General features: G+C 27.5%; 1 protein-coding gene across 1 annotated transcript in view; it reads left to right on the top strand.

Moving 5' to 3' along the window:
• The window catches only part of LOC113558750 (hemicentin-1-like), a 318,777-nt gene that overhangs the window by 100,511 nt on the left and 191,145 nt on the right, over positions 1 to 27,121 (top strand). The window contains exon 2 of the mRNA XM_026964278.1: positions 16,457 to 16,595. Coding sequence (XP_026820079.1) covers positions 16,457 to 16,595 — 139 coding nt within the window. The remainder of the gene's footprint in view (positions 1 to 16,456; positions 16,596 to 27,121) is intronic.

Below are 27,121 nucleotides of genomic sequence, written 5' to 3'. Positions count from 1 at the left end.
CGCCAGCGCCACAGCCGCAGGTACAATAAAACCGAATTAATGGCTGCAATTAAATTAGTGCCTTTTGCACGGCTCAGCAAAACCCCGCCCATCACGTATCCCATCACCCTTCCACCACTTGTCCCGCCAACTACTGTCACTGTCGAGCTACTTACTTCCACGATTAATATCCATTTTTAACATGTCCCGGAAGACACGAGTCTGTTGCTGATGTCTTGGAACGACGAGTCGTTTAAAACGGTCGAGAAAATAATGTATTCCAGCTGAATTGGCCAGGGAATATGATCGGAGCATCGAGACAGTGAAATTCTAAGATGAATTTATTTATTGTAATAATTATAATTTTAAATCTTCAAACACGAAAACAAATTATTAATACTATATATTTAACCGTAGATAACAATAATATTAAAAATCTGCAGATTAGATACCTAGTCATTAGTCATCCAGTTAATCGTTGTACGAATGTGTTGCAAATACATTTGAATACAATGACAAATAATTGTATACGAAAAAATATGTCGATCGAAGGTAATGTACGATTTTTAAGGATATTTTCTGATTTTTTAATATTACTATTAATACATTGTTTTTCTTTAAGTAATATGGTATGTTAAATTTAATTTTGTCAAAAAAATCTTATAATATATTATATTATTAATTATTATAACATGCATTATCATATTGTTCTTAACTTATGGTCTTACCACGTCCTGCAGAACGTTTAATATTTTGGAAATATTATTGTGTTTCTAATAATACGTAATTATTGTTCATCGTTATTATTATTATTACGAAAAATTGAAATATAAGAGACACGTGTCTAAAATATATCTAAATTGCTTGTACAACACGCTGGTCAATAGATATAAAATAAAGTCACAATTATTATTAATAAATTACGAGAATAACCAATTAACAACTTAAACAACTATTGGTGTACAAGTTATACTAGTATCTCAATTATCTTGCTGTCTAGGTCTTAAAATTAAATTATAATTAATAACATATAAACAACTATTGCCGATTGCTATTGTAAAAAAAACATTCCGCTATCGTGTATTATTGTACCAAAATAGTAAATTTTTCTGGGAAAATATCTATTTTTATTGCAACGATAAAATGTTTTTTGTAAAAACAGATCCTAAAAAAGCTAGAGAAGTTTTCCTGTTAAATAGTAGGACCTAGTAAGTAGGCGATTAAGATGGTTTTATGCTAAACTTTGTTTTTAATTTCAGTAAGAAAAGATTACGAGAAATCTTTTATTCAATTTTCAAACCCTAGGTATATAAACTTAAAAATACTATGAATCTTAACAACAAAATAATTTGATCTAAGTTTGAACTTTGATTGTTCAATAAAAAAAATGTGATTATGTATTTTTAAGATATTTATTTTTATTGCTGTAAGAATACACATATTCTATATTTGCCATTTACAGAAGAAAATATTGTAAAAATATTTTGATAACATTTAAAGTGTTTACAGTTATTCTTTTTTGAATTAAAAAAAAAAAAAAAAACCTGCAATATTCAATCAGAATACAGATATATTTTTAATAATTTAAAATCCATAGTATATTTGAATTTATTTCACTGAAGAATATTCCATTACCTATCTATTATTACTTCATAAAATATTCATAAACGAATTTACTTATTCATTACAAGACTTGTCAGTCGTTAACAATGATCGTCTACTTTTATAAAACTTTTCAAAACACCTTTATTTCGTTGTAACGTTGTACTTTAATATATTAAATAAAACAAACAAAAACTCTCATCCTTCCATTCTATTGTATGATTTACTGGTACAATATGTAAGTTGCTATCTCACAAAATACAAAACTTTATTTTTTCTTAATGCTTATCACGTAATTTATTATACATTTTTTTATACTTGATATTTTATTCTTTATTAAATCATAATTAAATTAATTTTGTCGAAAAATTCAAATCAACAATTATTCTTATGATATATTTATAAAGTATATATTTTTTAATTTTAAATAATTTATCTTTAAGCTTCCCTAAAGTTCTTCTAAATTTAACATCAGTTCTATAATTTCTGATAAAAAATTTTAAAAGACAAGTTCCTTTCACCGTGATCGTAACTCTTTTTCATTCACGTTACTTCTAATGGTCTCTTAGGGATTTCCATACGTTAGACGGTTTTAATGGCATCATTTTTTCACCGCACATCCATATAACGATGTGCTCGTTTTAAGACTGAAGGCTTAACTTTTTTTATAGTTGCATTTTTTTAGAGACCATTAACGAAGATCATAAAAAAATGATTGTAATAAAACCAAAAATGTGACAAGTATCAGCTAAAAGCATTTGGTTGTTGGGAGCTAAATATTTTTTGACGAACATTATTTATATTGTTTTTTCAAAACTATAATACCTATGTAACATATTAATTATTTCTCAATACGCAAGTTGGATAATCGATAAGTGTCTTGATGGAAAGAATATAACTTGTGTATAGTTATAAAAAGTTTGTAAATTAGTCAAAATAATAAAATCGTTAGTTTTCATACAGATACAGTAATGGAAAAGTAATTTTTACGTTAGAGCTCGTAATATTACAAACAGTAAAAATCGTGTATTGTTTTTTAAATTTGGTACTATTATGTAATTTACCAACAACATTTTTTTTCCTTAGAAAATTTGGGAAAGAAAATCGTTGTCGATTAAACGATCGAATTGCGCATAAAAGTTTTGCCAATATTAAAGATTTGGCCACTCCCAACTAAATAGAAACCGTTAATTAGTTTTTGAACAGATACGCAGCTGAAGGTTTCCGTAAATTTAATTAAAAGGGAACTGACCCGATGGTTGAAAAGTTTGATGGTAAATACATTGGTGCACAAATGAACATAATATTGTTTTGTACGTGTACAACTGTGGCTCGTAAGCGCACTTGCCGGTGAGTATATGTCTATATAATATATATACATATAATATATACTTGTGTAGACTGACTCGTAAAACTTGACTGTCATACGTAACTCATTAGTATACTAAAAAATAATGTTTTACGCGTGTGTAAAAGAATGGCGCGAAAATTCATTAAAAATACCTTACAGTTAATTAGAATCCTTTTCAAATGTTGAACTCAATATTAACAATAATAACATTATTTAAAGCACTGCCTATTGGTCCATACTTTAATTTTATTCTACTAGCTGTTAACGCTAATAATCACTTAGATGACATTCTTATTACGAATAATATGGCAAATACAAAATTTGTAGTACTGTTTTAAAGTATTATCATTTGTTTGGGTGTTCTAATTTTAGATAAAACACTAACGTTTATTTTGTTACGAATTAAATTAAATATTTATTTATAAAAACTTAATTAAAAATATATAATTTAAAAAAAAACATTAAATTATATAATATGAAACGATTTTTTATTATTTCAATAGGTTGTATAATAAAACTCAATATTTTTTTAGAGGTATCTTGGATTTTTGTTAATTACACTTAAAATACTCAATATTGGAACATAATATAGTTAAAATATATAAAATTATCCACACTAATGGCATCCGTTAGGTACAGCTCTGTGTTTAAATTTTCCGTTATATGGATATACACTTTTCAAAGTAGTGTTTTAATAATAATTATCATTTTACTCTGTAGATACAAGTAATTGATAATTATTTGTGTAGGTAATACCTACATTGTATACTCGTATACTATATTATACTTATAGTAGTTCAGTAGGTATCTCTACTAACTACAGCTTACAAAAAAAAAATGTAATGAAAAATCCTTTCGAAAAATGCTTGGCACAGCTAAAAGGTAAACGCATAACCAGGTTTTCTTTGAATTTGAATTTTAGCACGTTTCTGTACTCATTTGAAAAATTGTTGTGTAGTCGTTCAGCTCTCACTCGGATAGGAATTGCATTTCTTTTTCATCTGTAGCTATTCAAAGTAGTCAAACAAACACGAAACTCCTACAAGGGATGTGAATAATAATTATTAACATTTGTTTGCACGTCGCCGTTTACTCTGACGGAAACCGGAACAAATAAAACCGGAAACATTAGTTCTTCATGCATCATTGGGTAATTTTCTTTTGCACCAGGATTGAAAAATAAACGAATGAAAATATTAAAAATAAAAATATAATAAAACGAGATCAACGGTGGATGATGGAAAACTTAATTTGCACATGTTAGTACAGGAGACGGTGAAAAAAAGATAAGCGGAGGAGAGCAAACAATGAATATCAAAAGCCGGTCAGAAATAAAAAATAACGGGGGATTTTTAATCTTTTTGTGAACATCGGTTTTTAAATGAGAGATTTTTGTTTAATTTTTTTTTTTTATAAATACATATTATACAGTTTTTCCAGACTGATGGGACAATAGGTGGATGGTTGTAGTTATTTTTGTGGTGTGGGGTAGGTGATAGGGGAAAAAAAAGCGCTTTGTGTTAAATCGGAAAGAAAAAAGCGCACTCACCCGTGATTGTCGTACAGTCCATAAGGCTTATACGCTCATGTGAAACAATCATCCACCATTTGAACATCATTAGCGTATCGACCAGCACAAAATGTTCAGTGACATCCTCTTAGAGTTAATTACGTTCATCTACATTTTTTTTATCGATAAAATAATTTCGTCTCTTCAATACGCGCATAGTTCAATAATGATACATAATTAAAACAGTGTATTTTTCTTCAGTTTCAATTCAAAATAATAAAACTGAATGGTACATTTATTTAATATACTTATCGTCTCATTAATCAATCAATTTATAACTATAGGTATCTATTATAAATTCAATCACTTAATATAAAAAAAAATGTGTGTTACACGTATATTTTCTTGTTTGGTACTTATTATTAAACCTTATGAGCTACCTATGTATCTGTCATGTCATACTTGCTAAAGTCAGATCACGAAAATCATTGCTTAACCTTATTTTGTACAGCGTTTCGTATGTGACCTATGTCATGGCTTAGACGATTCAGTATACATTGTTACATTGTCTTCAAAACTATCTTATTGCCGATATTGTGTATGACTAAATTATTTACTAAAAAAAAATTCTTTTGAACTGTATTCAAAACAATTAGTAGATTGGAATAATTATGCATTTAAATTTGCGTATTAATATATATTTTATATACTAGATATGTACTAGATGTGTACTTATCTATAAAAGCTTTTCAGTTTCGAATTTGTTAAGGTGAGCTCACTTAGCTTATATATTTATATTTTTTTTATTCAATGGAAGTACAACCAACGAACAAATCCATGTAGAATTTAGTATAAAAGTATACTTTTGTTGATTTTTTAGAATTTCATTTATAATATAAGATCACAAATCAAGTATTTTAAATAGTTTTTTTTTTTATAAATGTATTCAAAATATATTTGAAGTACAAAAAAAAAATATTTAAAAAGTGTGCTGAAAGGTTAAAATATTGTGGGCTTATAAATAGTTTTTGGCTACAGCGAGCTGTAATAATAAATTTACAATAATCAACAGTATTTGTTATTTGACGTGCGCCAGTTAATTGGCGCCATATTACCTTCATAATTTTTTGAAGTCTAAGAATGTATTGAATAGTGGTGGTAAATTGGTAAATTTAATAATAAACTAGATATATAGTTTATAATTAAATAGAAAAATGTTTTGAATTAATATGTCTCAAGTAAAGATAGTCAAAGTTAAAATTTATAACGTGTGGATGTACAACAAATTTTATTGCATTTCACATTTTTCGAAATTATAGTTATTGTAATATGAGTACGAGAAATATATTTTCGGAATATTAGTTTATAACTCAAAACAAAACAAAATTACAAATTGTTTTCATAAATAATAAATACATTATTTGTCTTTTATAATTTTTTATAAATATATTGTAATCATTTTTATAATGTGTATTATAATTTTAATTTTTTTAATCAGAATGTTTAAATTTATTCAATAATAAGTATGTAATATGTAATATTATTATGTATTAAAGTAAATTAAAATTAAAGCAATATATGTAGTAAAATAAAATTCATAAATATGTAATATAATTTTTTTTTCCTCACTTCGCCTATAAGATTCGTTCGGTTATAAGACTCACTTTGTGTTGGTCCTAAAGTGGATCTTATAAGCGGAATTCACTGTAAATACAACGCTCGTCCTGATCACAATATAAAATGTTAAAATAATTCTAAATATAAATGTTATAAACCAGACAATTGATATTTATTATTTACTATTCAAAATATTGTTTCGAGATCATCTGAATATTTGTAATATTTAGAATTACTTTTCCATATATTCCTATAACAACCCCTATGTTCATACACTTGAATGAGTTTTATGCTTCTACCGTCGCGGTCGTATGTGTGTGTGTGTGTGTGTGTGTGTTTTTCATAGATCTCTTTGTAAATTATCTTTGCTGTATCGAATGTACTCGAGACGAGGCTGTTTTACATATTATACAGACATTTTATGTTCTTATTATTATACATTTTCATTTTTCATGTACCATACGACCGGAATTATACACTCCGCAGCCCGTCATTCGTATGATCATATGCACTGGTAAACTAGTGCTCGAAACAGTTACAACTTAGATAAAACAAGTATTTTCCATCAACAATTTATTTTTATTTTGTATTTCCTTGACGAATAAATTCAAACTCGGCTCCGAAATCAGTTACGCAGAATTGTATTAGTATTATACGAGTACATAAAATATAGTATAAATCAACTAGATGTGAGATTAATATAATATTAGGTATAATGTAATGAATATCGAAGTAATCGGGTAAAAACTGTTTACCCGCATAGTGTTTTGAGAAGTGAAGAATATTTCGAAAAGCTATTATTATTCAAGTCACTGATTGCCTTTGCAGTACACGTTTATTTTAACACCTTTACATTATGAACTCAGAAAAATACTCGTTTCTACTACAGACATCTCGATTTAATGCACATTTCAACAAGGCTTCAAGTTATATTATTGATTTGACGTCGAGTAAAACACACGGTGCTTACAAGATTATCGAAGCTTTGAAATTGTTTTATAAACTAACTATTAAGATTTAGTACATCGTATATATAAATGGTGTTGGGTAATAAAATATATTTTTTTTTACAAACACCTAAAGCATTGTTCATTATAATATCATTATGATAAACTTATTACTAAAATATCCTTTTTTATGCAATTGTGCTGGTATCACACGATTTTTTTTTAAACATATTATTCCATTGTAAAATATATCGTAGACATAATATAGTCTATAAGATATATCTGTATCGAAAAAGGAAGTATAATTTTTCGTAGAGCAATGAGAGTAATAGTTATTCAATCTTAACTTTGACTAAGACCGTTAATATTTAGCAATTAAGACACTATTTTGTACTGTTTTCTAGTAATCATTTTTATATCATAAAATTATTTTTTCCAACGTCAACTCAATATAAGCACATAATACAAAAAAGTATTTTAGGTTTTTGGTACTTTTATTTTTATATCCTGACGCCTATAAGTCATATTTAAATGAACAAACATGTATTAAGTCAATTGTTAATATGAAAAGCGTATTAAATATAATAACGATAATCATCTTTATTATAAAATGTATATATTTTATTTATTTTTTAAACCAAGTTGACAAATTAATTATGTAAAATTAAATCAGTAGTATAATATGTAATAAGGAACATTACCATTTTATTTTGTTTAACTCTGTTTTCGTTGTCAAATCTGAGTTAAAAACTAACTTAACATTAAAATATTAAACATATTTTAGTTACAAGAGTAATTTTAAAAAGCATCTTTTTCTTTTTTAAAATGCAACGTAATGGGATTATATTTACAGTAGTAAGGTAATTTTTTGATTTTTTTTTAAACAATTCCTTTTTATTATGCTGGTTAGGTTAACATAAAAAAAAAACCCGTTAGTTTACATACTTATGCCTTTCTAGTAAATTGGTCGACGGAATTAATATTTAAAAATCTGAGTATATAATAAAAAAGGTTTTTTGATTTTTAAGAGAATTTGCCAACAAAATAGGTATACAAAGCTTTCATTTTTCGTTCATATTGTACAATAATTTGAGTGTTTGGCGATAACATGCATAAATGAGCAATTGTAACGAAACATATTTTGTTTGAAAAACGTATAAGTCATATTGAATCATAACACGAAATCGTTTCAAACATTGATCACTTTTTACACTTGATACAATCGTGGTTTTCTTTTAAAATACAACGGTTTTATTGAATTGGTTACATCATTTAAAAAAAAATATGTTACTTAATCAAGTGGACGTGTTATTGTCATGTGTATTAAGACAACAGAAAGGTAAAATAAAAATAAAAGAAATAAAAAAAAAGAAATATCGAGAACGGCATATTATTTTATTTTTTATTGATATTTTTAATCATATTATTTAATCCTTCTTATTCCCTGCATACTTGTTATACTGGTTTAGAAATTATTATAAATTAAAATAAATTTACAAAGATTATGTTATATAACTTTAAAAAGAAAGTTTTTAAATAATAACATATTTTTCATTATAAAAAAAAACTTTTTTGTTCGAATACATATATTTATTTTTAAATAACACATAGTTTATGTTAACATAGTGAACATAAAAAAGATAATGAAATAAAAAGCGTCTTAATAATATTTTTTCGAAATATATATCTATTAAATTGTTCTTCATTAATATAATATTATACATTATATATAAAATGCTCCCAAACGTTATTAAAAATTTTAGAAAATGTATTATTAATTATCATTTTGTTATAATAGGTATTATAATCATGGTTAGGTCACGATATTATATTAAAATAGTTACTTTAATATTAGTATCATAGAAACACAATTGTATATTAGTTTTATTATATTTACTAGTATTTCAGATGAACCTAAATAATTTTTATTTAAAAGTATTTATTTTTTGGATCATTTTAAAATGCTTTATTTTTGATATTTTAATAATTAGTGTTATAAATTATTGCGTATAAGTGTAATACATTTACGCAAATAACGAATAATATCAACACTATATTATACACGCCATAAAAACAATGTTCCTTATTGACTTGGAGTTTTATAAAGCTAAATAAATTAGACGAAAAAATAATCCAGTCAAAACGATTTGTATAATAACCGAAAAGTTTACAATTTTAAATTATAAGACATTTTAATCCATCTGGTGTGAATTCTGTCAGAAATACTAAGAGTGTATACTAATGTCAACAACTTTACTTTTAATACGTTTGGCTTTGGAGTAGAAGTTGTTATGAGCTGACACACTGTATTAAGCCTCCCTACAACCATTGAAGATTTTTCTGCTGTTAAATGACATTGTTTGAATATAGTTTGTTTAAAAATCAATATGAGAAATTCCATTTTATTTCCCAATTTGTGTTTTGTGTCTAAATATAAATCCATAAGACTAAACCCTTCAAATTCAATCAATATAATTGTATTAATTTATTTACGGAATTATATTTCATAAAATATATTTATTTTATTATTAATAATGTAATGTTTTTTAATTGCTTTTAATGCTAAGCTATTATTTATTAACTTTTAAATTACTAATGATTAAAATTAGGAATCGCAAATAAGTATATCTAATTTGTTAATAAATTCTACCGTTTCTTTGTAAGATAATTACGTTTTTATTTGAACGTTACATGGCCATTATTTCTAGTTATCACCATTATATTTAAGTAATCGATATAATTTATTTTTGTAAAATTTAAAGTATAATGCTCAATGGTGCAATGAGGAAATTTATTAGTCTTTCAACGTCCGTATATATGTTTAATCAATAATCGGTAATTTTTGTGGCGGCAAATAACTATAAACATTCAGTGCGGTACCTATAAATCTGACTATAAATATATATTGAATGAGAGATCGTAATTTCTGGATTTTAATATTTTGTAAAAACAAATAAACCATGTTCAAATGTATGCAGACGAATAACATTTTTTTAAATAAAATCTTGACCATTTTATACACATGGGTTAGGTTTCCATTAGGCCGTTACTCATTATAGTGTTCCAAACGAGCAGATTAAGTTGAAAAATAAAAATAATATTTCGACGTGGTTCCTAGATGTTAACTAATTATTTCCAATTGGCTCTAAGTATACAACGAAATAAGATATACTACATAAAAATAATTGCATTTCGTCGAATTTAGTTGTTACACATTATTTCGGATGGTTTTAAAATTGAATTTACTTATTCACCGGTTGTTAACAGCGTGCAAATAAAACTACTATACGTAGACTACAATTTGTCGAACCGCCGCGGGACTGACGAAATGTAAAAAAAAACGTTGAAACAATTTTAGCTCGTACGGACCGATTGAAATTCGTGCCTACAACAAGTACCAGAAGATAAATTATGTATACACAACGATCTTAATAGTATATACCTAGTATATACCACGGTACCTATGTATAGATTTCGTGTTTCCGTTAACGATTGAGTTCGGTACGTCGTCATCGTGTCGTCGAAAGGTATATTATCGTAGTAGGTACACACATTACACACATACACGTGTTTATAATGATAATAATAATAATAATAATAGTATGTGTATATACGACGCGTAGAAAAAAATAAAATCGCCTGCTTCGTAGATCGCGCATATTACAGTTCTGTGTTATTACGTGTTGTGTTCTCGGCGGGTAGAAAATTGTGCGATTCCCGAATAATACGCTATCGCGACGAGGTTTGTTCGCCGCGTCGTACGGAGAGACCGAAACGCGTGCGTGCACATCTGCAGAGTCGCAATAATTTAATATAATAATGTACGTAAACGTCTCATTGTATTTCCACGAGAATAGTATAATAATAATCCGATGACGATTACGACTGTGACGACGACGACGATCGCGATGTTTGTCTGTTAGACGGTCTGATGGTTTTCGTTTAACTCGCCCTACGCTCGCCGTACGTCTCTGTATCACTCTTATTATCTCACTACACGCGCGCGTGTGTGTTTCTTCTGCGCTGTCGTCTACAAAATAATAATTTTATTCATGACTTTGGCTTGTTAAACGCCTTTTTGTCCCCGACGTCCTCGCGTTACCCTCGCACGTGTCGTGCACGATATTGCAGTGTTGGGAAGGAACTCGTTCCAAAAGGAACGGATTCCCGGAACGAGTTCTTTTTGTAGGGACGAAGCTTGGAACTGCTCCCTTTAAAAATAAAAGAAAAAGAATGTGAACGAATTCTTTATACTGAGGAACGTGAACGAAAAGCACAGTTCCTCTTGACATTTTAAAAAACAAAATTTTATTTAATTTAGTTTATAAAAACCAGATAAAATAAAGACAAATTAAATCTATATTATTAATTATCATACATTTTTATTTTTTTATATATTAATTCAATTATTTAGTACTCGATTCCTGTTTAGATTCATTTTTAAAAAATTCTAATATTCATTTATCATTTTTATCATTAATTTATTGATATCAAAAATAAAAAGGTAATATCTAAAACCGCTAGATTGGGTGAGTTAAGAAAAATGGAACGATAACTGGAACGAGTTCCTATTGTAGAGGAACTGAATTTGGAGTGGGTTCCTCTTTTGAATAAGGAACGGAGATCTGGAACGAATATATATATATTAGGGACTGAACGAGGAACGGAACGAAATCCATTTAAAAAAGAACTTTCCCAACACTGCGATATTGTAACGCGAATCGGCGCGACGAAGCGCTCATCGTAAACCGTCATTATTATGGTCGTATCGGTCAAATTGTTGCGATACGACAATAATATTATGTACGAAATACTCGACAAGCCGCACGATCGCGACCTATCGAGATTGTGATTATTTTTTTAACGGTCGGCGCCGTCGAAAATGCGGACGTCTCTCGACGGTCGTTGTGATGTTTTGAGAAAAAAAAAACCGATATAATCAATAATATTACTTCAGGCTCGCAGACTAACGACAATAATGATAATATAATATTCGATTTTTTTTGTCCCGCCGCGGCCGATTCATGAACCAATTATTATAATTATAAAATTTTGTATTTGTACTCACACAACACTGACTTGGTAGCCGTTTTGGCCACGTCGATGTTTATTTTGTCCTCCGCCATCAGTAAGTGCATTAATTCACGGTAGCTCGATGTTTTCATTACGCGATAAACTGCCCGTCTCGCAAAACGACAACGATCGTCTGATGCGGCAATATCATCGGTGTAATATTATAATACAGTGAAGTGGCGGCAGACATGGAACAACAAGAGTGCCGCATAAAAAGGTCCCGCAACGATGAGTTTATAGAGTATATCTATGTATGTATATGTTAATATTTATGAGCTTAGACTACAGCACCGACGTCAATGTATATGCGCATAATATGTGAAATAATAAAAATATTGTTTAAATATTTCTTCTTGACTTTTCCGTCAACAGAAAAACGCCAGTTCGGTCGTATCATACAAAAACGTGACGTTCAAAAAATGGTATTTATGTTTGTTCTACCTATCTCTCTTCATTATATTATACTATTATACATGTTTTGTAATAATATTATTTTTTTCTCTCTTTGCTACTAATTTACTATTATCATTTAATTTGTGTTCGACCTAAAAGTATATGGTTTTAACATTATGTTTTCATTTTGTTCAATCAGGCCACTTTTACATTATGACATAATACAATTATAGAAACCATTGGTTTTCAAAAAAATTTTGATATTCGATGTTTGACAAGCGGTTATAAGATATATTAATGTCCACCACTTAAAAAGCCTATAGGTACGTAACAAGATCTAAGATATTATAACTTATAACATTATACGACAAAACGATGTCTAATAACTTTTTTATTCGTTACATTATTATCTTAACGGGTGCTCGTATATAATTTCAACCTTTATGAGATTATTGTTACATATCGAGATTATTATTTTTATTTGGTTTATCTCGATATTTTTGACTTAGTGACAAGAGAATGTTTGACATTTCCAGTCATAGAAAAAATTATTCGCAACCCAAGGTTTTTGACGGACGTATAATAACTGTATATCTACTAATGATGTAAATCTTAGCAATGTAAAAGGTCGGGTTTGTATAGTATAATTATAAAATTATTCATTCATCCAGAAACTTATAATTTTAAATATTTAATTACGCCGAAGTTTTAAGATTCTAAATATTTTCAATAGAAAGTTAACCTGGGAATTCTACAATTAGCATTTCATAAGTCTTTTAAATTTTTTAATTAGTGTTAAAAAAAATGTTATTTTTTTGATATGTCCTAATTTTGCTTTTTATAATACAAATATTTTGGAATTATAACTTAGGACGTATTATAATAATATTATATGAATTAGAAAAAAAAAGATTTAATATTGAATTCAACAAAAAAACCAAGTATACAAACGTTAATAATTGAGTTATTCATTACACAATTTATAACATTATTTTCTTTGCTGATAATACTAATTAACATGCCAATAGTTAATTGATTTAAAAATTGATAATTTTATTTCAATGGTTGTTGATTGAAATTGTATTTATATATATTTACCTATTGTCTATTGATATAAAAATATTAATACACAATAAAATGTATATTTTACATAATTTTTATTTTTTTATTATCCATGTAATCTAAGCTTAACATTTTTTTATTACATTTTGTTGACTCAAATGGACATAAATATCCGTCATGGATGTAGTTAATAATAATATAAACATTTTAATTTGACATGTATTCTTTTGGAAAATTATTTTTTTTTTATAAATATAAGCAATATTTGCATACATATAATTAGAAATAAAATAGGTACACTAGGTACAGGTTTTTTTTAAAGATTATTATATACATATTAATGGGTATGTATTTAAATACAGCTAATACATTTCAGAAACAAAGCGTTTAACTAAAAATATTAAACATAGCAAATATGTAGAATATCAAAACTCTATTTTAATAGTCTCAAATACAAGTTTCCGTGTGATGTTTTGTATACAATATTGACAGTTTCTGAAGCATAAACCAAATGTTCGAAGAATTTAACAGGGAAATTGAAAAAGTTTTAAAGACGTTCTTTATTATTTATGTCACTATTTTCATTAAAAATATATATTAGAATAAGAAAAACTTTTATGAAAAATAATTTTGATATCGAAAATTTATTTTTACAGTACATTCATAACAGAATGGTCATATATGATAAATATTTATTGTCATGTTAAAAATAAATTTGGATAACACATTATTAAAGTATATTATATTTTATAATTTTACATCAAGTAGACAATTTAAAAAATATAATAATTTAACATTTAATGATTTTCAATAAAGAACAAAATATGTTATAATTAATCAATATTATATTACTAGGAAATAATTAAATTATACAAGAAAAATTGTAACTATATAATAATATTATTGTTTTAAAATATTCTTTATTCTGGGTAATTTTATTATAATGCAATACATTAATTAACCTAAACATTATAAAAACTACAATATAATATAATTTTATGCAGTTATTTAATTATAATTCAACATTTTTTTTTTCTGAATCATTAGGTAAAATTTCTAGAAAGATATAAAAATATTCCCACTTCAATGACAGCACAATATACCACACGAATTTTTGTTGAAAGTTGGTGCTCTAATTATTATGATTCTACAAAACTTCAGCTTCAAAGAGATTTTGTAATGATACTCCACTAATGAGAACGCGAATAAAAAATAATTAAATACATGTATACGATAAAACATGTAATCAAGGCCGAAATTATAGGTTAGGGTAACTCGAGGGTTATAATAGTAGACAACAAAGGATACTTATTAAGCCAATAGAAAAAAGGATTTACATTTCGAGATTCAACACCATTTGTTTGACTTAATGTATACTAATATTTTCTTAAATAATCGAAAAGTACCACTGTGAATTCATTCTGAATACATCTTTTTTAAATAGCACATACAAGTATGCGTTGAATTTATCTGAATGTGTTTGTAAAATCAACATGATTCATCATAACACAAGATTAGAATGCGTCATGTATTTTTTGTTTATTAATTTTATATACTGTATTTGATGCATAATATTATATATAATATATATAATACCAATTAAATATTATAAAAAAAATCGTTTTAAAGAAGCAATTTCATTTATGTTTGTAATTTAGGAAGTTGTCTTCAAAGTATAAAATCTTTTTTACATAAAAATGTAAAGAATTTCACTTAAATAAATGTATCGTAATAACATGCTAAATGGTCATTATTTGTATAAACGTATGGTTCGTTTTTGAAACGCAATTGACTAATGTGTTGTTTAATAAATTGCTTATATTCACTAGATGAACTTCTCGATATAAACTTCTAAAAATATAATTATATTACACTGGGTAGCAAAAGTTTTTAATACTATTGTTTTAATTTTATCATCACGTTTATACGTGTATTGTAGTTTCTTTCCTTTTTTTCTGCGAATCATTTAGAAGTTATAATCAATTTACTTAAACTAATGAAAAGCGTAAACGTCTGTAGCGTTAAACACGTTTGCAATGTAAATTAAATGATACCGAAAATAAATTTAAGCCGGTGATTGTTTAATCAACTTGTACAACAGAATAAATATGTTTAAAATGGGAAAACCAATTATCAGATATTATATAAAATTGGATTCTATGAGGTATTTAAATTGTACACTGTAGTTAAAGTATTCGCCATTACGATTCATAACTAATTGGTATAATATTTTTTAGAATACAATATCATATATTCCATAAAATTATTGACCTTAACAACCTAACGTTAAATTAATTATTGAGACACGAGTGTTAGATATTAAGCATTATCACTGACTATAATATTTATCATAGATAAACTCCGGTTATCACCGAATTGGAATACCGCGATTTTATTTTATTAGATTAATTTAAATTTCAACAACATTAGTTATTATTTGAAGAGAATTATGACCTTTTACAATGAAAACTCTTCAATATCAAATTATTAATGACCACCCCTCTTTTGTATTTTGGTGAAACGTTTTATTCCAACGTCCAAAATGACAATATTAAAAAAGTTTTCCGTCCTTCATGTGATATTCTCATTAAATAGAATATGATTTTTTTAACTCCACGAAACTTTTGTTACGAACAAAGCGTGAAAAAATGACGACGATTTGGAATCTGAATAATAATATGTCGAGAAAAGTTTTCAGTGTAGGCAACAATTTAAAATTTTTGTTACAATACTATTTGGAGTCTATTTAGTAACACTTGTTGTTATTTTAAATATACAAGTAAATTAGTAGTGAACTTATATATCCCGTTGAATACTTTGCAGTGATTTTTATAATTAAAAAATATACATCTTAAATATTATTTAAGATAAAACTAAAATTTCAAGCTTTTCGATTGTTCATATTTTGATTTGTTGTTACAGTTACTGTACCACTTGTTCCTGTAGACGCTGTGGAAGGAAGATCTGTTAAATTTCCTTGCGACGTGTCCTCCCCAAATCCAGCAGACAAAGTGTACATGGTATTCTGGTTCAAAGATGACTCCGGTGTACCACTATACAGGTATGGTCTTAAATAATTTTATTATTAATTTTATAATACATGATATTATTATTACTCGTTTATATTACACTGTACATGTATATTTGTATATAAATGATGTATCATTAATGATAGTTAAACATTAAATAACATGTTTAAAATTCAAAATCTTCGGGTTAGTAATATTGAAAAAAAAAATAATTTCATAAATTCTCAGATTGTCTAGAAAAAATTAAAACCGCCGCGTTTCAAAATACAATCAAATTTAATGATATTATATCGTAAGCATCTGAATTGTACGTAATTTTCCTATAAAAATAAATATCGATATCGTGTTGATATAAATGTTATTCTACTTGGAATCATGAATTAAATCGATTCCACGCGATGATTTTGTCCTTATACGACAGTGGAAACAAAATATAATCATATTCACACTGACTAACACTGACTGTGTTATTATAATTTTCGAAGAACAAACTTATTGAACGGAAATCTGACAAGGGGTGTCAAAAACATTGGACTGCTGGTGCACAGTAATGAGAAGGGTGTGGGCGGAGTCCAAGTTAAAAGCGCCATCGTACGTACGTTTCGCATTGCAAGTTTCGAGTTTTAATTATCGTATTTAAACAGAGCCTGCAGTAGTTCAAATCAGAATCGATCCCTCGAGAACGTGACATTTTGTTGTACATCGGCATTTAGGTAGAAAATATTTTTTATAATACATATTATCATCTACTGTAGTTGTCATTTACATTGCAAATAATTTTATTGCTCGTGACAACCAATACACAAGATAATGGAAGTGTCTATTCGTATTAATTGGTTTTCATTTTATTATCTATTATACGCTATAATAATTATAATAATACTATTACGATAATAATAATTATGCTTGAACTAAATCTACTTCGCTTAAGATTGATTTATTTTAAAATCTAATACTTAAGCAGATAAACCTTTTACCGGAGTGTTGATCGCTAAATTGTTTTACGTCATGTCTTTTTTTCATATTGTCAGTGCCAAAACAACTCGTGGCTCGAAGACGTTTAACTCACTCGTGTTCACACAACCTCAACGCATAAGCCCAAATAATAATTTAGTTTTTTGTAAATAATTAAATGTTTACAGATCCAGTTCCATCACTTAAGAATATTATTATTTATTATATTTCGTAAGTTACTTGTTATAATTGTTCCGATATTTTCTTCAATATCGATTTTCAATCAATACCCATGATTATTTCATTATTATTATTATTATTATTTAAGATCAAATACAATTAGTGATCTATTATAATTCATTAGAAAAGTCTTACGTATCATTTAAAAGTAGATTGTTGTTCGCTGATCAATTAAAAAGCACTGAATAATTTTTATAACATCCAACAAAAAAAACAACATAATTTGTTATCAGAGTTTTTACGATTCATGATCTAATTATGGACAGTATAATAATTAATTATGATGATTCAACATTCATATACTTAAATAACTCAAAACTTCTCAATAATTCATTGTTAATGAATAAATATATTTTATTTTGATTAAGGAATAAAACATAAACTATCTTTTGTAAATATTTGTTTATTTAAACACACTTGCCCCCAAATATTTTAAACGTATGGGGCACCTACACACAAACATGTTACAGTCATTAGAAACACTGCAGGAAATTATAGTACATATGATTTGTAACATATTTTATAATATTAAACATTTTAATTAAGTGCATTAAGAATAAACATAAAAGCAAATATTATAAATAGATTTATTGCATTTTATCTTAACCAACGCTAAAATAAAAAACCAAACACAAATTTAAGTGATTTATTTATTATTTTCATATATTTTTTTAAGCATTATGAACAATTGAAAATCCTACAACTTTTGTTTGTATAAAAAATTGATTATTTATTTCAACTACACAACGTTTATATTTTATATTTTAAAGACTATAAATGTTTAATTATTTTAATCAACCGTTTTTTTATCGTTATTGAATTATAACAGTAAGTGTATTTTAAATTAGTTGTTATATAGGTACTACGTGGTTCATTAATTGAATTTTTAAAGTTCGTAAACATATTTTTTTATCATATTATTATCAAATTAGGAATTTAAAAACTAAGTAGATATATGAAAAGTTTTTGAATGTCAAAATATCATGAATTTTAAAAATATTTCTCAGAATTTACAATATAGTTTAATTAATTTGTTACCACATAAAATATTCGTCAAATAAATGCAAACTAAAGAATTACAGTTTATAGTACAATGAATTACAATATTATAAATTAATTCACAACGTATAAAACAGACTTAAAAATATTGTCTTTTATATTTAAAATTTCAATATAAAATAACTTATTATAAGTAAAAAAGGATTGTATATTACCTGTCTACGTGACTGATGATTCAGTTATCTACAATTGAATTATTATTGTCATGTCAAGTTTTTTTTTTATATTTATAATAATATATATATGTACAATGTTGAAACTTTTTTATACCACTGTCTGGGACTAGTATTATGTGATATGCACTGTTAGACAGTAAAATGCTTCAAAACGTCCCATTTATAAACGGAAATTGTGTATACATGTCGGGTAGTTTTTCATTTTTTCCCCATTGTAGGTATTCATTTAAACTCAAATATTTTTAATATTTTTAGGTTTTATGCTATTTTACGAGTTTTTTAAGTTGTAGCATAGTGATATAAACATACTAACTTATTATGGAATATTACTGTTAGTAAGCTTATTCCATATTTATTCAAATGAGAAAAAACATTTTATAAAAATAATGTTAATAATTTATTATTATGTTATTTGTTCTGTGGAATTAAAAATTAATAGTATTTAGGTATTTTTAGGTATTAGCACTATCGTATTACCTGTTTACTTAAGATCTAAACGATCGAAATAATCTTTACTAATACGACTGACTAAACTAAAAAAATAAGTTACTTTAATTTTTAAGGATTTTAAAATGTTTGGTGCTATATAAGTTGAATTTGGATATTACAATATATTATTTAGGTACTTCGAATTTTTATTATAAAATTTTGATCTTCCCGAATCAATGTATTTTTCGATACAGAAATGCAGAATCAAGCACATTTAAAAAAAGTTGATTCACACTTGAAATCCTATACACCTTTCAAGGATCGAAGGCAACACCAAGCGTTTTATTTTTTTTCGTTTAACGTTCTAGTACCTACTCGTGATTGTAATTTTTGAGAACTGACACAATGTACTAAAATATTTATTTTTAAAATAAGTTAAATTAAAACAATTTTCCCAGATCCTTGTTTATTTATTTTATGTTGTTAATAAAATAGTTATAGGTACGTGCCCATTACGTAATATTATGTTCTCTATTATTTGAATACTGAATAATTAGTTTAATTTACGTTACTCATAAAATAAATGTCGATTTCTCCGAAATGTACCTTTATAATTTACATTTTGCGTTCAATATATACAAATTCAAATATTTATTTAGTAGAACGAATTCATAAATTTAAATGTTGGTTATTCATAAATTGACTCGATAACTGATCATGGAATCATTAGAGTTAGGATCCCTAAAATATACGAAATAACTCGATAATTATACAAGTTCAAAGTTATGAATGTATAATTTGTATAATATTGTCACTTATATTTATGATTATGATATGATATTGATTAAAAACTTAATTCTTGGAAGTTAAATTTATACCAATACAAATATGGCATAGTTATTTCAATAATTTCTGTTTTTATTTTTTAACAAATTCAAATATATTGTAAAAAGGATAACAACTGTTTTAATAATATTGCGTGTTTGATGATAATTAAAAATGTAATTATAGTAGATACTCTAAATCAAAAATATTAAATTAGGTTAGTATTTAAAGAATAGATACTAGGAAAACCTAATATAACATTCGAAAATCAATTTTTTCTACCCAAACAAAATATTTATGATATAAATCCAAATTATAATCATAGTATCATCAATTCATAAGTACTGATTGCATGCTAAATATTCGTATAAATATACAAAATATTAAAATAATAAAAACATCTTCTTTTTATTATTTTTAGTCATAGTACCTATACACTATTGTGGTATAAATCATAAAAAACTACTATACATTACATCGTAAAATAAAAATATTAATTTATTCCTTTAGTACCTCTATACCAGATAAGTTCCAAAAATTAATTTTTCGCGAAACTTTTTTTTTTATTATTATCATGAACCATTACTTTCCATCAAAGTGGCATAAGATTTAAATTATTATAAGCATATATGAGAGATGTGTATCGACGATTATAGCTTATTGACGTATTTTATGTGATTAGGGAACAATTATTAATAACAACGTAAGTACGATAACAATTATAACTTATAATTTACACACCATATCAGACGATATTGAATTTTCAAAAATATCAATAATACGAGTATGTACAATAAAACTTCCGTTAACGGTCACTTTTGCAAGTATTGCACTTCTATTAACGGTCACCTCTTACTAATTTTCACTTTAAGCAATTGCAGTCAATCCAAATAATCGTGTGCTAAGGATACGTATTACGGTTAAAAAAATATATTGTTTTCGCTTTCCAAAAGTTTTAAAAATTAAACAAAATGTGTATTTCTGTACCTCTTGTGTTCATCTAATACTCTTTTCGATATAATGTCATCCGGGTGAAATATTTAGTGTAACCTGAAATCGCGTTTATACTGTACATAATAGTCCGTCTGTTTAACTAACGAAATACTATAATATTATATACATAATACATGTCTAGAACACTGCACATTTTGTATAGAGGTGCCTGGGCTATAAACAACGAACGGATTAATCCATTTTGCTACTAACAATTCTACAAAATCCGAGTTATAAAACACAAACGTCTGCTGTAATAATAATACTAATGATAACAACAACAGTAGTAATAATAATAATAATAATAATAATAATGTTAATAATTATAATGCTATAGGCGACTGTGTGTAATATTTCCAGTTGTATTATTATAGCATACAAAAAGGTCGTGCCGTGCGTTGTGTAGTGCCTCTGGTGCGTTTTAATTAATTATTATACGCCTGTCCCCGCGCTGTCCCACTCCACTTGTGCAGATTGCCTTTGAACGGGAATGCGAAAAAAAAAAAATTAACGAGAGCAGAAATATCGGGCGACCGGCGTAACACGGTATGTGTAGGTACATGCACATATTTATGGCGTTTAGCCGAAACACGTGTAATTCCCGAAAAACAATTACACGTTCCATCGGCATACATATTATTATTATTAGTATTACACTTATTGGTTTTAATTAGTATCCTCCTAAGTGTTATTATTCAATCGCACAATGGATCAAACGCGTGGTCGGGATTTCGTGTCGTGCTCACGTGTTTGCGAAAGTTTGTACGCACTTGTGTGCGCGCGCGCGCGTGTGTGTTTGTGCGAACAACGACAGCAATGGTGAAAAAGAAAACCTTAAAAAAAAAAAAAACCATAGTGCTAACCGAAGAGCACGAAATTGTTAAAATTTACGTTCATTGTTATCGATTTTGGCGGATTTCAAAAAAAGAAAACTTTAACTTTTCACTCGCGTTGACCGTCGTCGAAGTCGTAATAATGCTAGCAGCCGTTTGTTTTGCCAATCGAATTCCACTGCTCTATTATAAATTGTTTTTACGTCTTGTGCAATTCAAACGCTCGTCGCCGACCGCGAGGATCTGCGTTCATCAGGCGCATTAAACGGCGGCGGCACGACATCGAAGACGTCTAAATTAGTCGATTAATCTCGAATATGGAAACGTGCGCGCGGGAAACGTACAAAAGCAACGATCAAACGTCAAATATAAACACCAACACATATCGTTACCATAAAAGCAATATGTTGCGATCGTCGAGACCATCGCTGGCATTACGTACAGCTGCTCTTCAGTGCCATCAAATCAATTTCCAATCAAATGTATTGCACCGATCAATATGTAACACAAGTTAACACTTTCAAAAGTCATACGAACCCCACGTGTAGTGTTCGTTTTATCAGGGTTTTTTTTTTTTTTTTTTTTTGTCAATGGCCTAATGTAAAACACATCCGTATGAATTTATTATGGTATAATATGAAAGGTTAAACATATTTTTTAACATCAAAAACGATGAAACCATAATGGAAGCAAAAAATCTTTTTTTCGCGCCTTAATAAGTATCGTAATTTAAATTATAATTATTATTTGTTTTACAATATTCTCGTTTTCTCGTGGTTGTTGTTGTTGTTTTTATTTATTTTATGTATACAATCTGTGTTTTTAAAATATGTTAATTTATGAAATTTCAAATTTATCATTTTGAATAATGATACGAAAAATATTTAAAGATAATTTGAAATATAATTCAATTATTTAAGGCGAATTGATTATTTTATTATGTAAATTGTAGTAATGTTCAAACTTAGATACATGTTTTAACAATTTTTAGTTGTTATACCATTAAATGGAATAAATAATTCTCGTATTGTATTAGTCCAATTTTTTAGTAAATATATAAGTATGTAGAACAACGATATTATTTTCATGTGAATAACAATATACATGAACATGATACAATGTATTAGTTATAACTAACTAAACACGTAAAGTATTTTTTATACCCTATTTAGTTAGATACGTTATTTACTATTTTATTCAAACAAATATAAATTTAATCGATACGTTATATTACTTTGGGTAATGTAAATAAATAGTTAAAAACATTTTAGTTTGTTGGAATGGAGATGATGACTATAAACAGAATTTAAAATTTATATAAAATTATGTTTTATAGAATAGGATTTCAATACATAAAATGTATTATTATAATATTTTATAATGAATAACGAAACTTTATTTTAACAGATAATATTAATAGAATTTATGAAAATCTAAATATTTCCACAAATGTATATTGTGCTTTTATACTGTTTTTTAAAATTTAAATACTATTCTTAGCGAGGAACAGGCAACAGCACAGGGGTAAATACCAAATTGTAAGATTTTTTTTGTTTATAGTTTCTCGGTACTCAGTGAAGTTTTAATAATAAATTATTTTAGTCGACCGTTCCATTATAATTATTTTAATATGCAGAATAAAATCATTTATGGTAATTATACATTTATATAAACTTAATATCGATATGCTAAAACTGTTTTTATTTTTAAGTGCTTCAAAGCCCTCTTTAATTTAAATCTTTTGGATTTGTCCTAAATATGAACATTTCCAGATTTTCTTTTTGAAAATTATAAGCAATGAATTTTCGATAATTTCTTCAATTTAATATTATAATAACACTACTTTAGTTTTTGGTTTATAATTTTACTATTTACTCTAGGAGTTGTTGTAAGTTATAAGATTGTGTGATTAAAAAGTACTATCACTCACTATTTTCTCTTCTTACTGTTTATCATGTCTATATTTATGTACAATTTGCTATCAAACAAATAACACACATATTATACATTTATTTTATGTCTGATAAGAAAAAATATTTATGTGTTTATTTTCCCTTTTCTAAAAATTCTTTAAAAAGTGTAGTTTAAAGTGTTTAAACATTAAAAATCTTTATAATATTTATAATACCGATGTTTAATATCAATGTATATATTTAAAAATGTACGATAAGTCAAAGCATACATAAATTTATATAATTTATTTTATAGTAATAATTCAGATAAATGCTAAAATGATGGCGTATCTTTAAGTGTAAAAAAGTTATTTAACATTTCTGATAGATTCATCCATATAAACGTAAAAATAAATTTAAATCAGTCAACTTCTACAAAATATTTATTTAATTTTTAAATTTATCAGTTTAATATGTTGTGTTGATTGCATACTGTTATAATTTCTATATTCTATGATATGTTTTCTAATATCGACACAGCTTTCCTATTTATTTCTTATGGTATATACTTGTATTATAATTAAGGTTACTATCGCAATTAATGATTTAAATACTGAGAAAATCATCGCGTCACAGTTTTGTACAAATACAGGTATTTAGTATTCTGAAAAACTCAAGTCCGAGAATATTAATTAAAAATCACACATTTTTAAAATTTATGACATTAATATTAAAAGTCCGTTGGTGGTTTTAAGATTCTCTCGGAGAGATTTCTGATGCTCAGATGAGAGACATTTAAAACATTCAACATTTTTAGTTACATTTTATACATCACGACGCTTCTGATAAATAAGAAGTTAGTTTTTAGGTAGGTACACCGTACACGATATAAGATTATGACATTCATATCACATAATATATTAGATATTAGACAAAGATTAGTGATTATTTGATAACATCACAGTTACCGATTAATCTAAAATATTATAAAAATTTTGATTTATTTTTACAATTTTAAATATACGAATGTACGAGTGTTAACACAAAGCAGTTATAAGATTCAAAATTTTAACAACGAAGTTAAAATAAATTTAATGTAACAAAAACACATATTTATTTATTAAACTTATTTATTTAATTATTAATAATATAAATAAATATCATTGTTGTTTGACATGCATAATTTACAATGAGACATTTTAATTTGCTATTAATTGAATACAATATCTTTTTATTCTGTACATTTTTATTTTTAGTGTATTATATTATACAATGCATTTCACGTTGCAAAAATAATATTATTCGTTTCGTATTATATGATATGTGTTTTATCGATCTCAGATCCTGTGTATAAAATAATACAACACTTTGTCCACTTTACTTTTATTTTAAAATTTGTAGGTATTGAATTTCCAGAAATGATATATATGTGTGTGTGTGTGTGTGTGTGTGTGTGTGTGTGCGACTAGCGTGTGTACCATACTACATACCTATAGAGAAATGCAGCATTTTCGATTTTATTGAAAAGGTGTGGCAGAGATAACAGTGGAGATAAATGAGAAGAAATACCAATTGGTGTGGACGTTCTCGACTGGCATACGTCCATCGTTTCTCCAATTTCGCGGATGACCGTTTTCAACACGCACGCACGCACGCACACACAAACACACACACGAGCACTGCCCATATACGTTACTGCGATACAATCTTCCAATTATAATCGGGATTCGAGCCCAGCGCAAGTGCCACCGGGATACCCAGCACCACTATCACACACGGTTGTTGTTGTTGTTGTGTGGGCGACGGAACCGGGATCGCACACATACACGGTACAACGGTCCGTTTGTCGTAATAATTGAATTATAAGACCGAGATGGATGGCTCGGTGAGGGGTTGTTTTTCGCGTGACGAGTCGGCAGCAGAGCACACATATATACGCCCCGTGTACGCAGTGAACGTATATACGCGTGTACGTAAGAGTCAGGAATGTGTGGGAAAAGAGGGTAGCAATTAAATGTGGTGGCGGCGGTGGCGGCGGTGGCGGAAAAAGTGCGCAGGGTCGTCGATCTGGCGCGTGTGGCGGGGAGGTGTGCGTGGGGCTGCAATTCCTTTTCGCGGCACTACCGCCACATCAACCACCTCCGTCACCGCTGTCCGCCATATACTATTGCTACTGCCACTACCACTGTGACTGTACAACTGCGCCCCCCTTCCTCCCATGCACAACGAACCCGGTCATTATAGTGGAAAACGATTAAAGCCATCGAGGGCTGAGAGACGGACACGCCGGCGTGGCGGTGTGTGTATAAAATAATAATAAAAACCCCCTTGGGCTGGCCGAAAGCGTATAATGATATAACAGCACGACCGTAATGACCGACGGATTTTTACAGAGTAAAATTGTACTACTTCTACTATTATTACTATTGCTATACTGCTGCGGTAGCGAACAAAAAAAAAAAGTCAAAACCAAAATATATAATATTCTATTTGTGTGTGTGTGTCAAAGAAAAATTAAAGGGAGGGGCGACCCAAAATATAATTTAATATTGATAAATGTTAACGTTTCGAACACGCTGTACTTTATCGCTTCGTGACATATCGTAATACTAATCGAAAAATCGCTGAAATAAAATTAACAATATTAATACTTTATTGATTTTGTAGTAGCTTTTTTGAAATGTATGATTTGTGCAATTTTCAAATTAATAAAAATAAATCAAATCATTTTAATGGTATACATTTTCACGTACAAGTCAAATTCTAAATCATACAATTTTGTTTTTCGAGGTCATTGATACGCCTCTCTATACCAATCAAAATATGTTCACATGGTAAGCGTAACCTATAGCAGGTATATGGCATTTCGTTTGTTACTTTTAAAATGACGTTTCATCCCGTTCGCAAAATGTACCACTGTTGCGGTCTAGAAGAACCGTCGAGTGTGCACAGTATGATATTATACGCGTATTAGTATAATAAAACATCGAATATATTTAAATACTGTAACCGGTACGTACATATTGTATTCGTATATTAAGTTCACAGTTGATTGTATAGAAAATAGTGCGATTCATCGGCACTTAAAATGTTGTCTAACAATATTATAATAATGATAATATAAAGAAGAACCTCTATTCGTCCGTTTGTTTTGTCG

Source organism: Rhopalosiphum maidis, chromosome 4, assembly GCF_003676215.2.
Source record: "Rhopalosiphum maidis isolate BTI-1 chromosome 4, ASM367621v3, whole genome shotgun sequence".
NCBI lineage: Eukaryota > Metazoa > Arthropoda > Insecta > Hemiptera > Aphididae > Rhopalosiphum > Rhopalosiphum maidis.
This window is presented reverse-complemented; position numbering and strand designations above follow the sequence as displayed.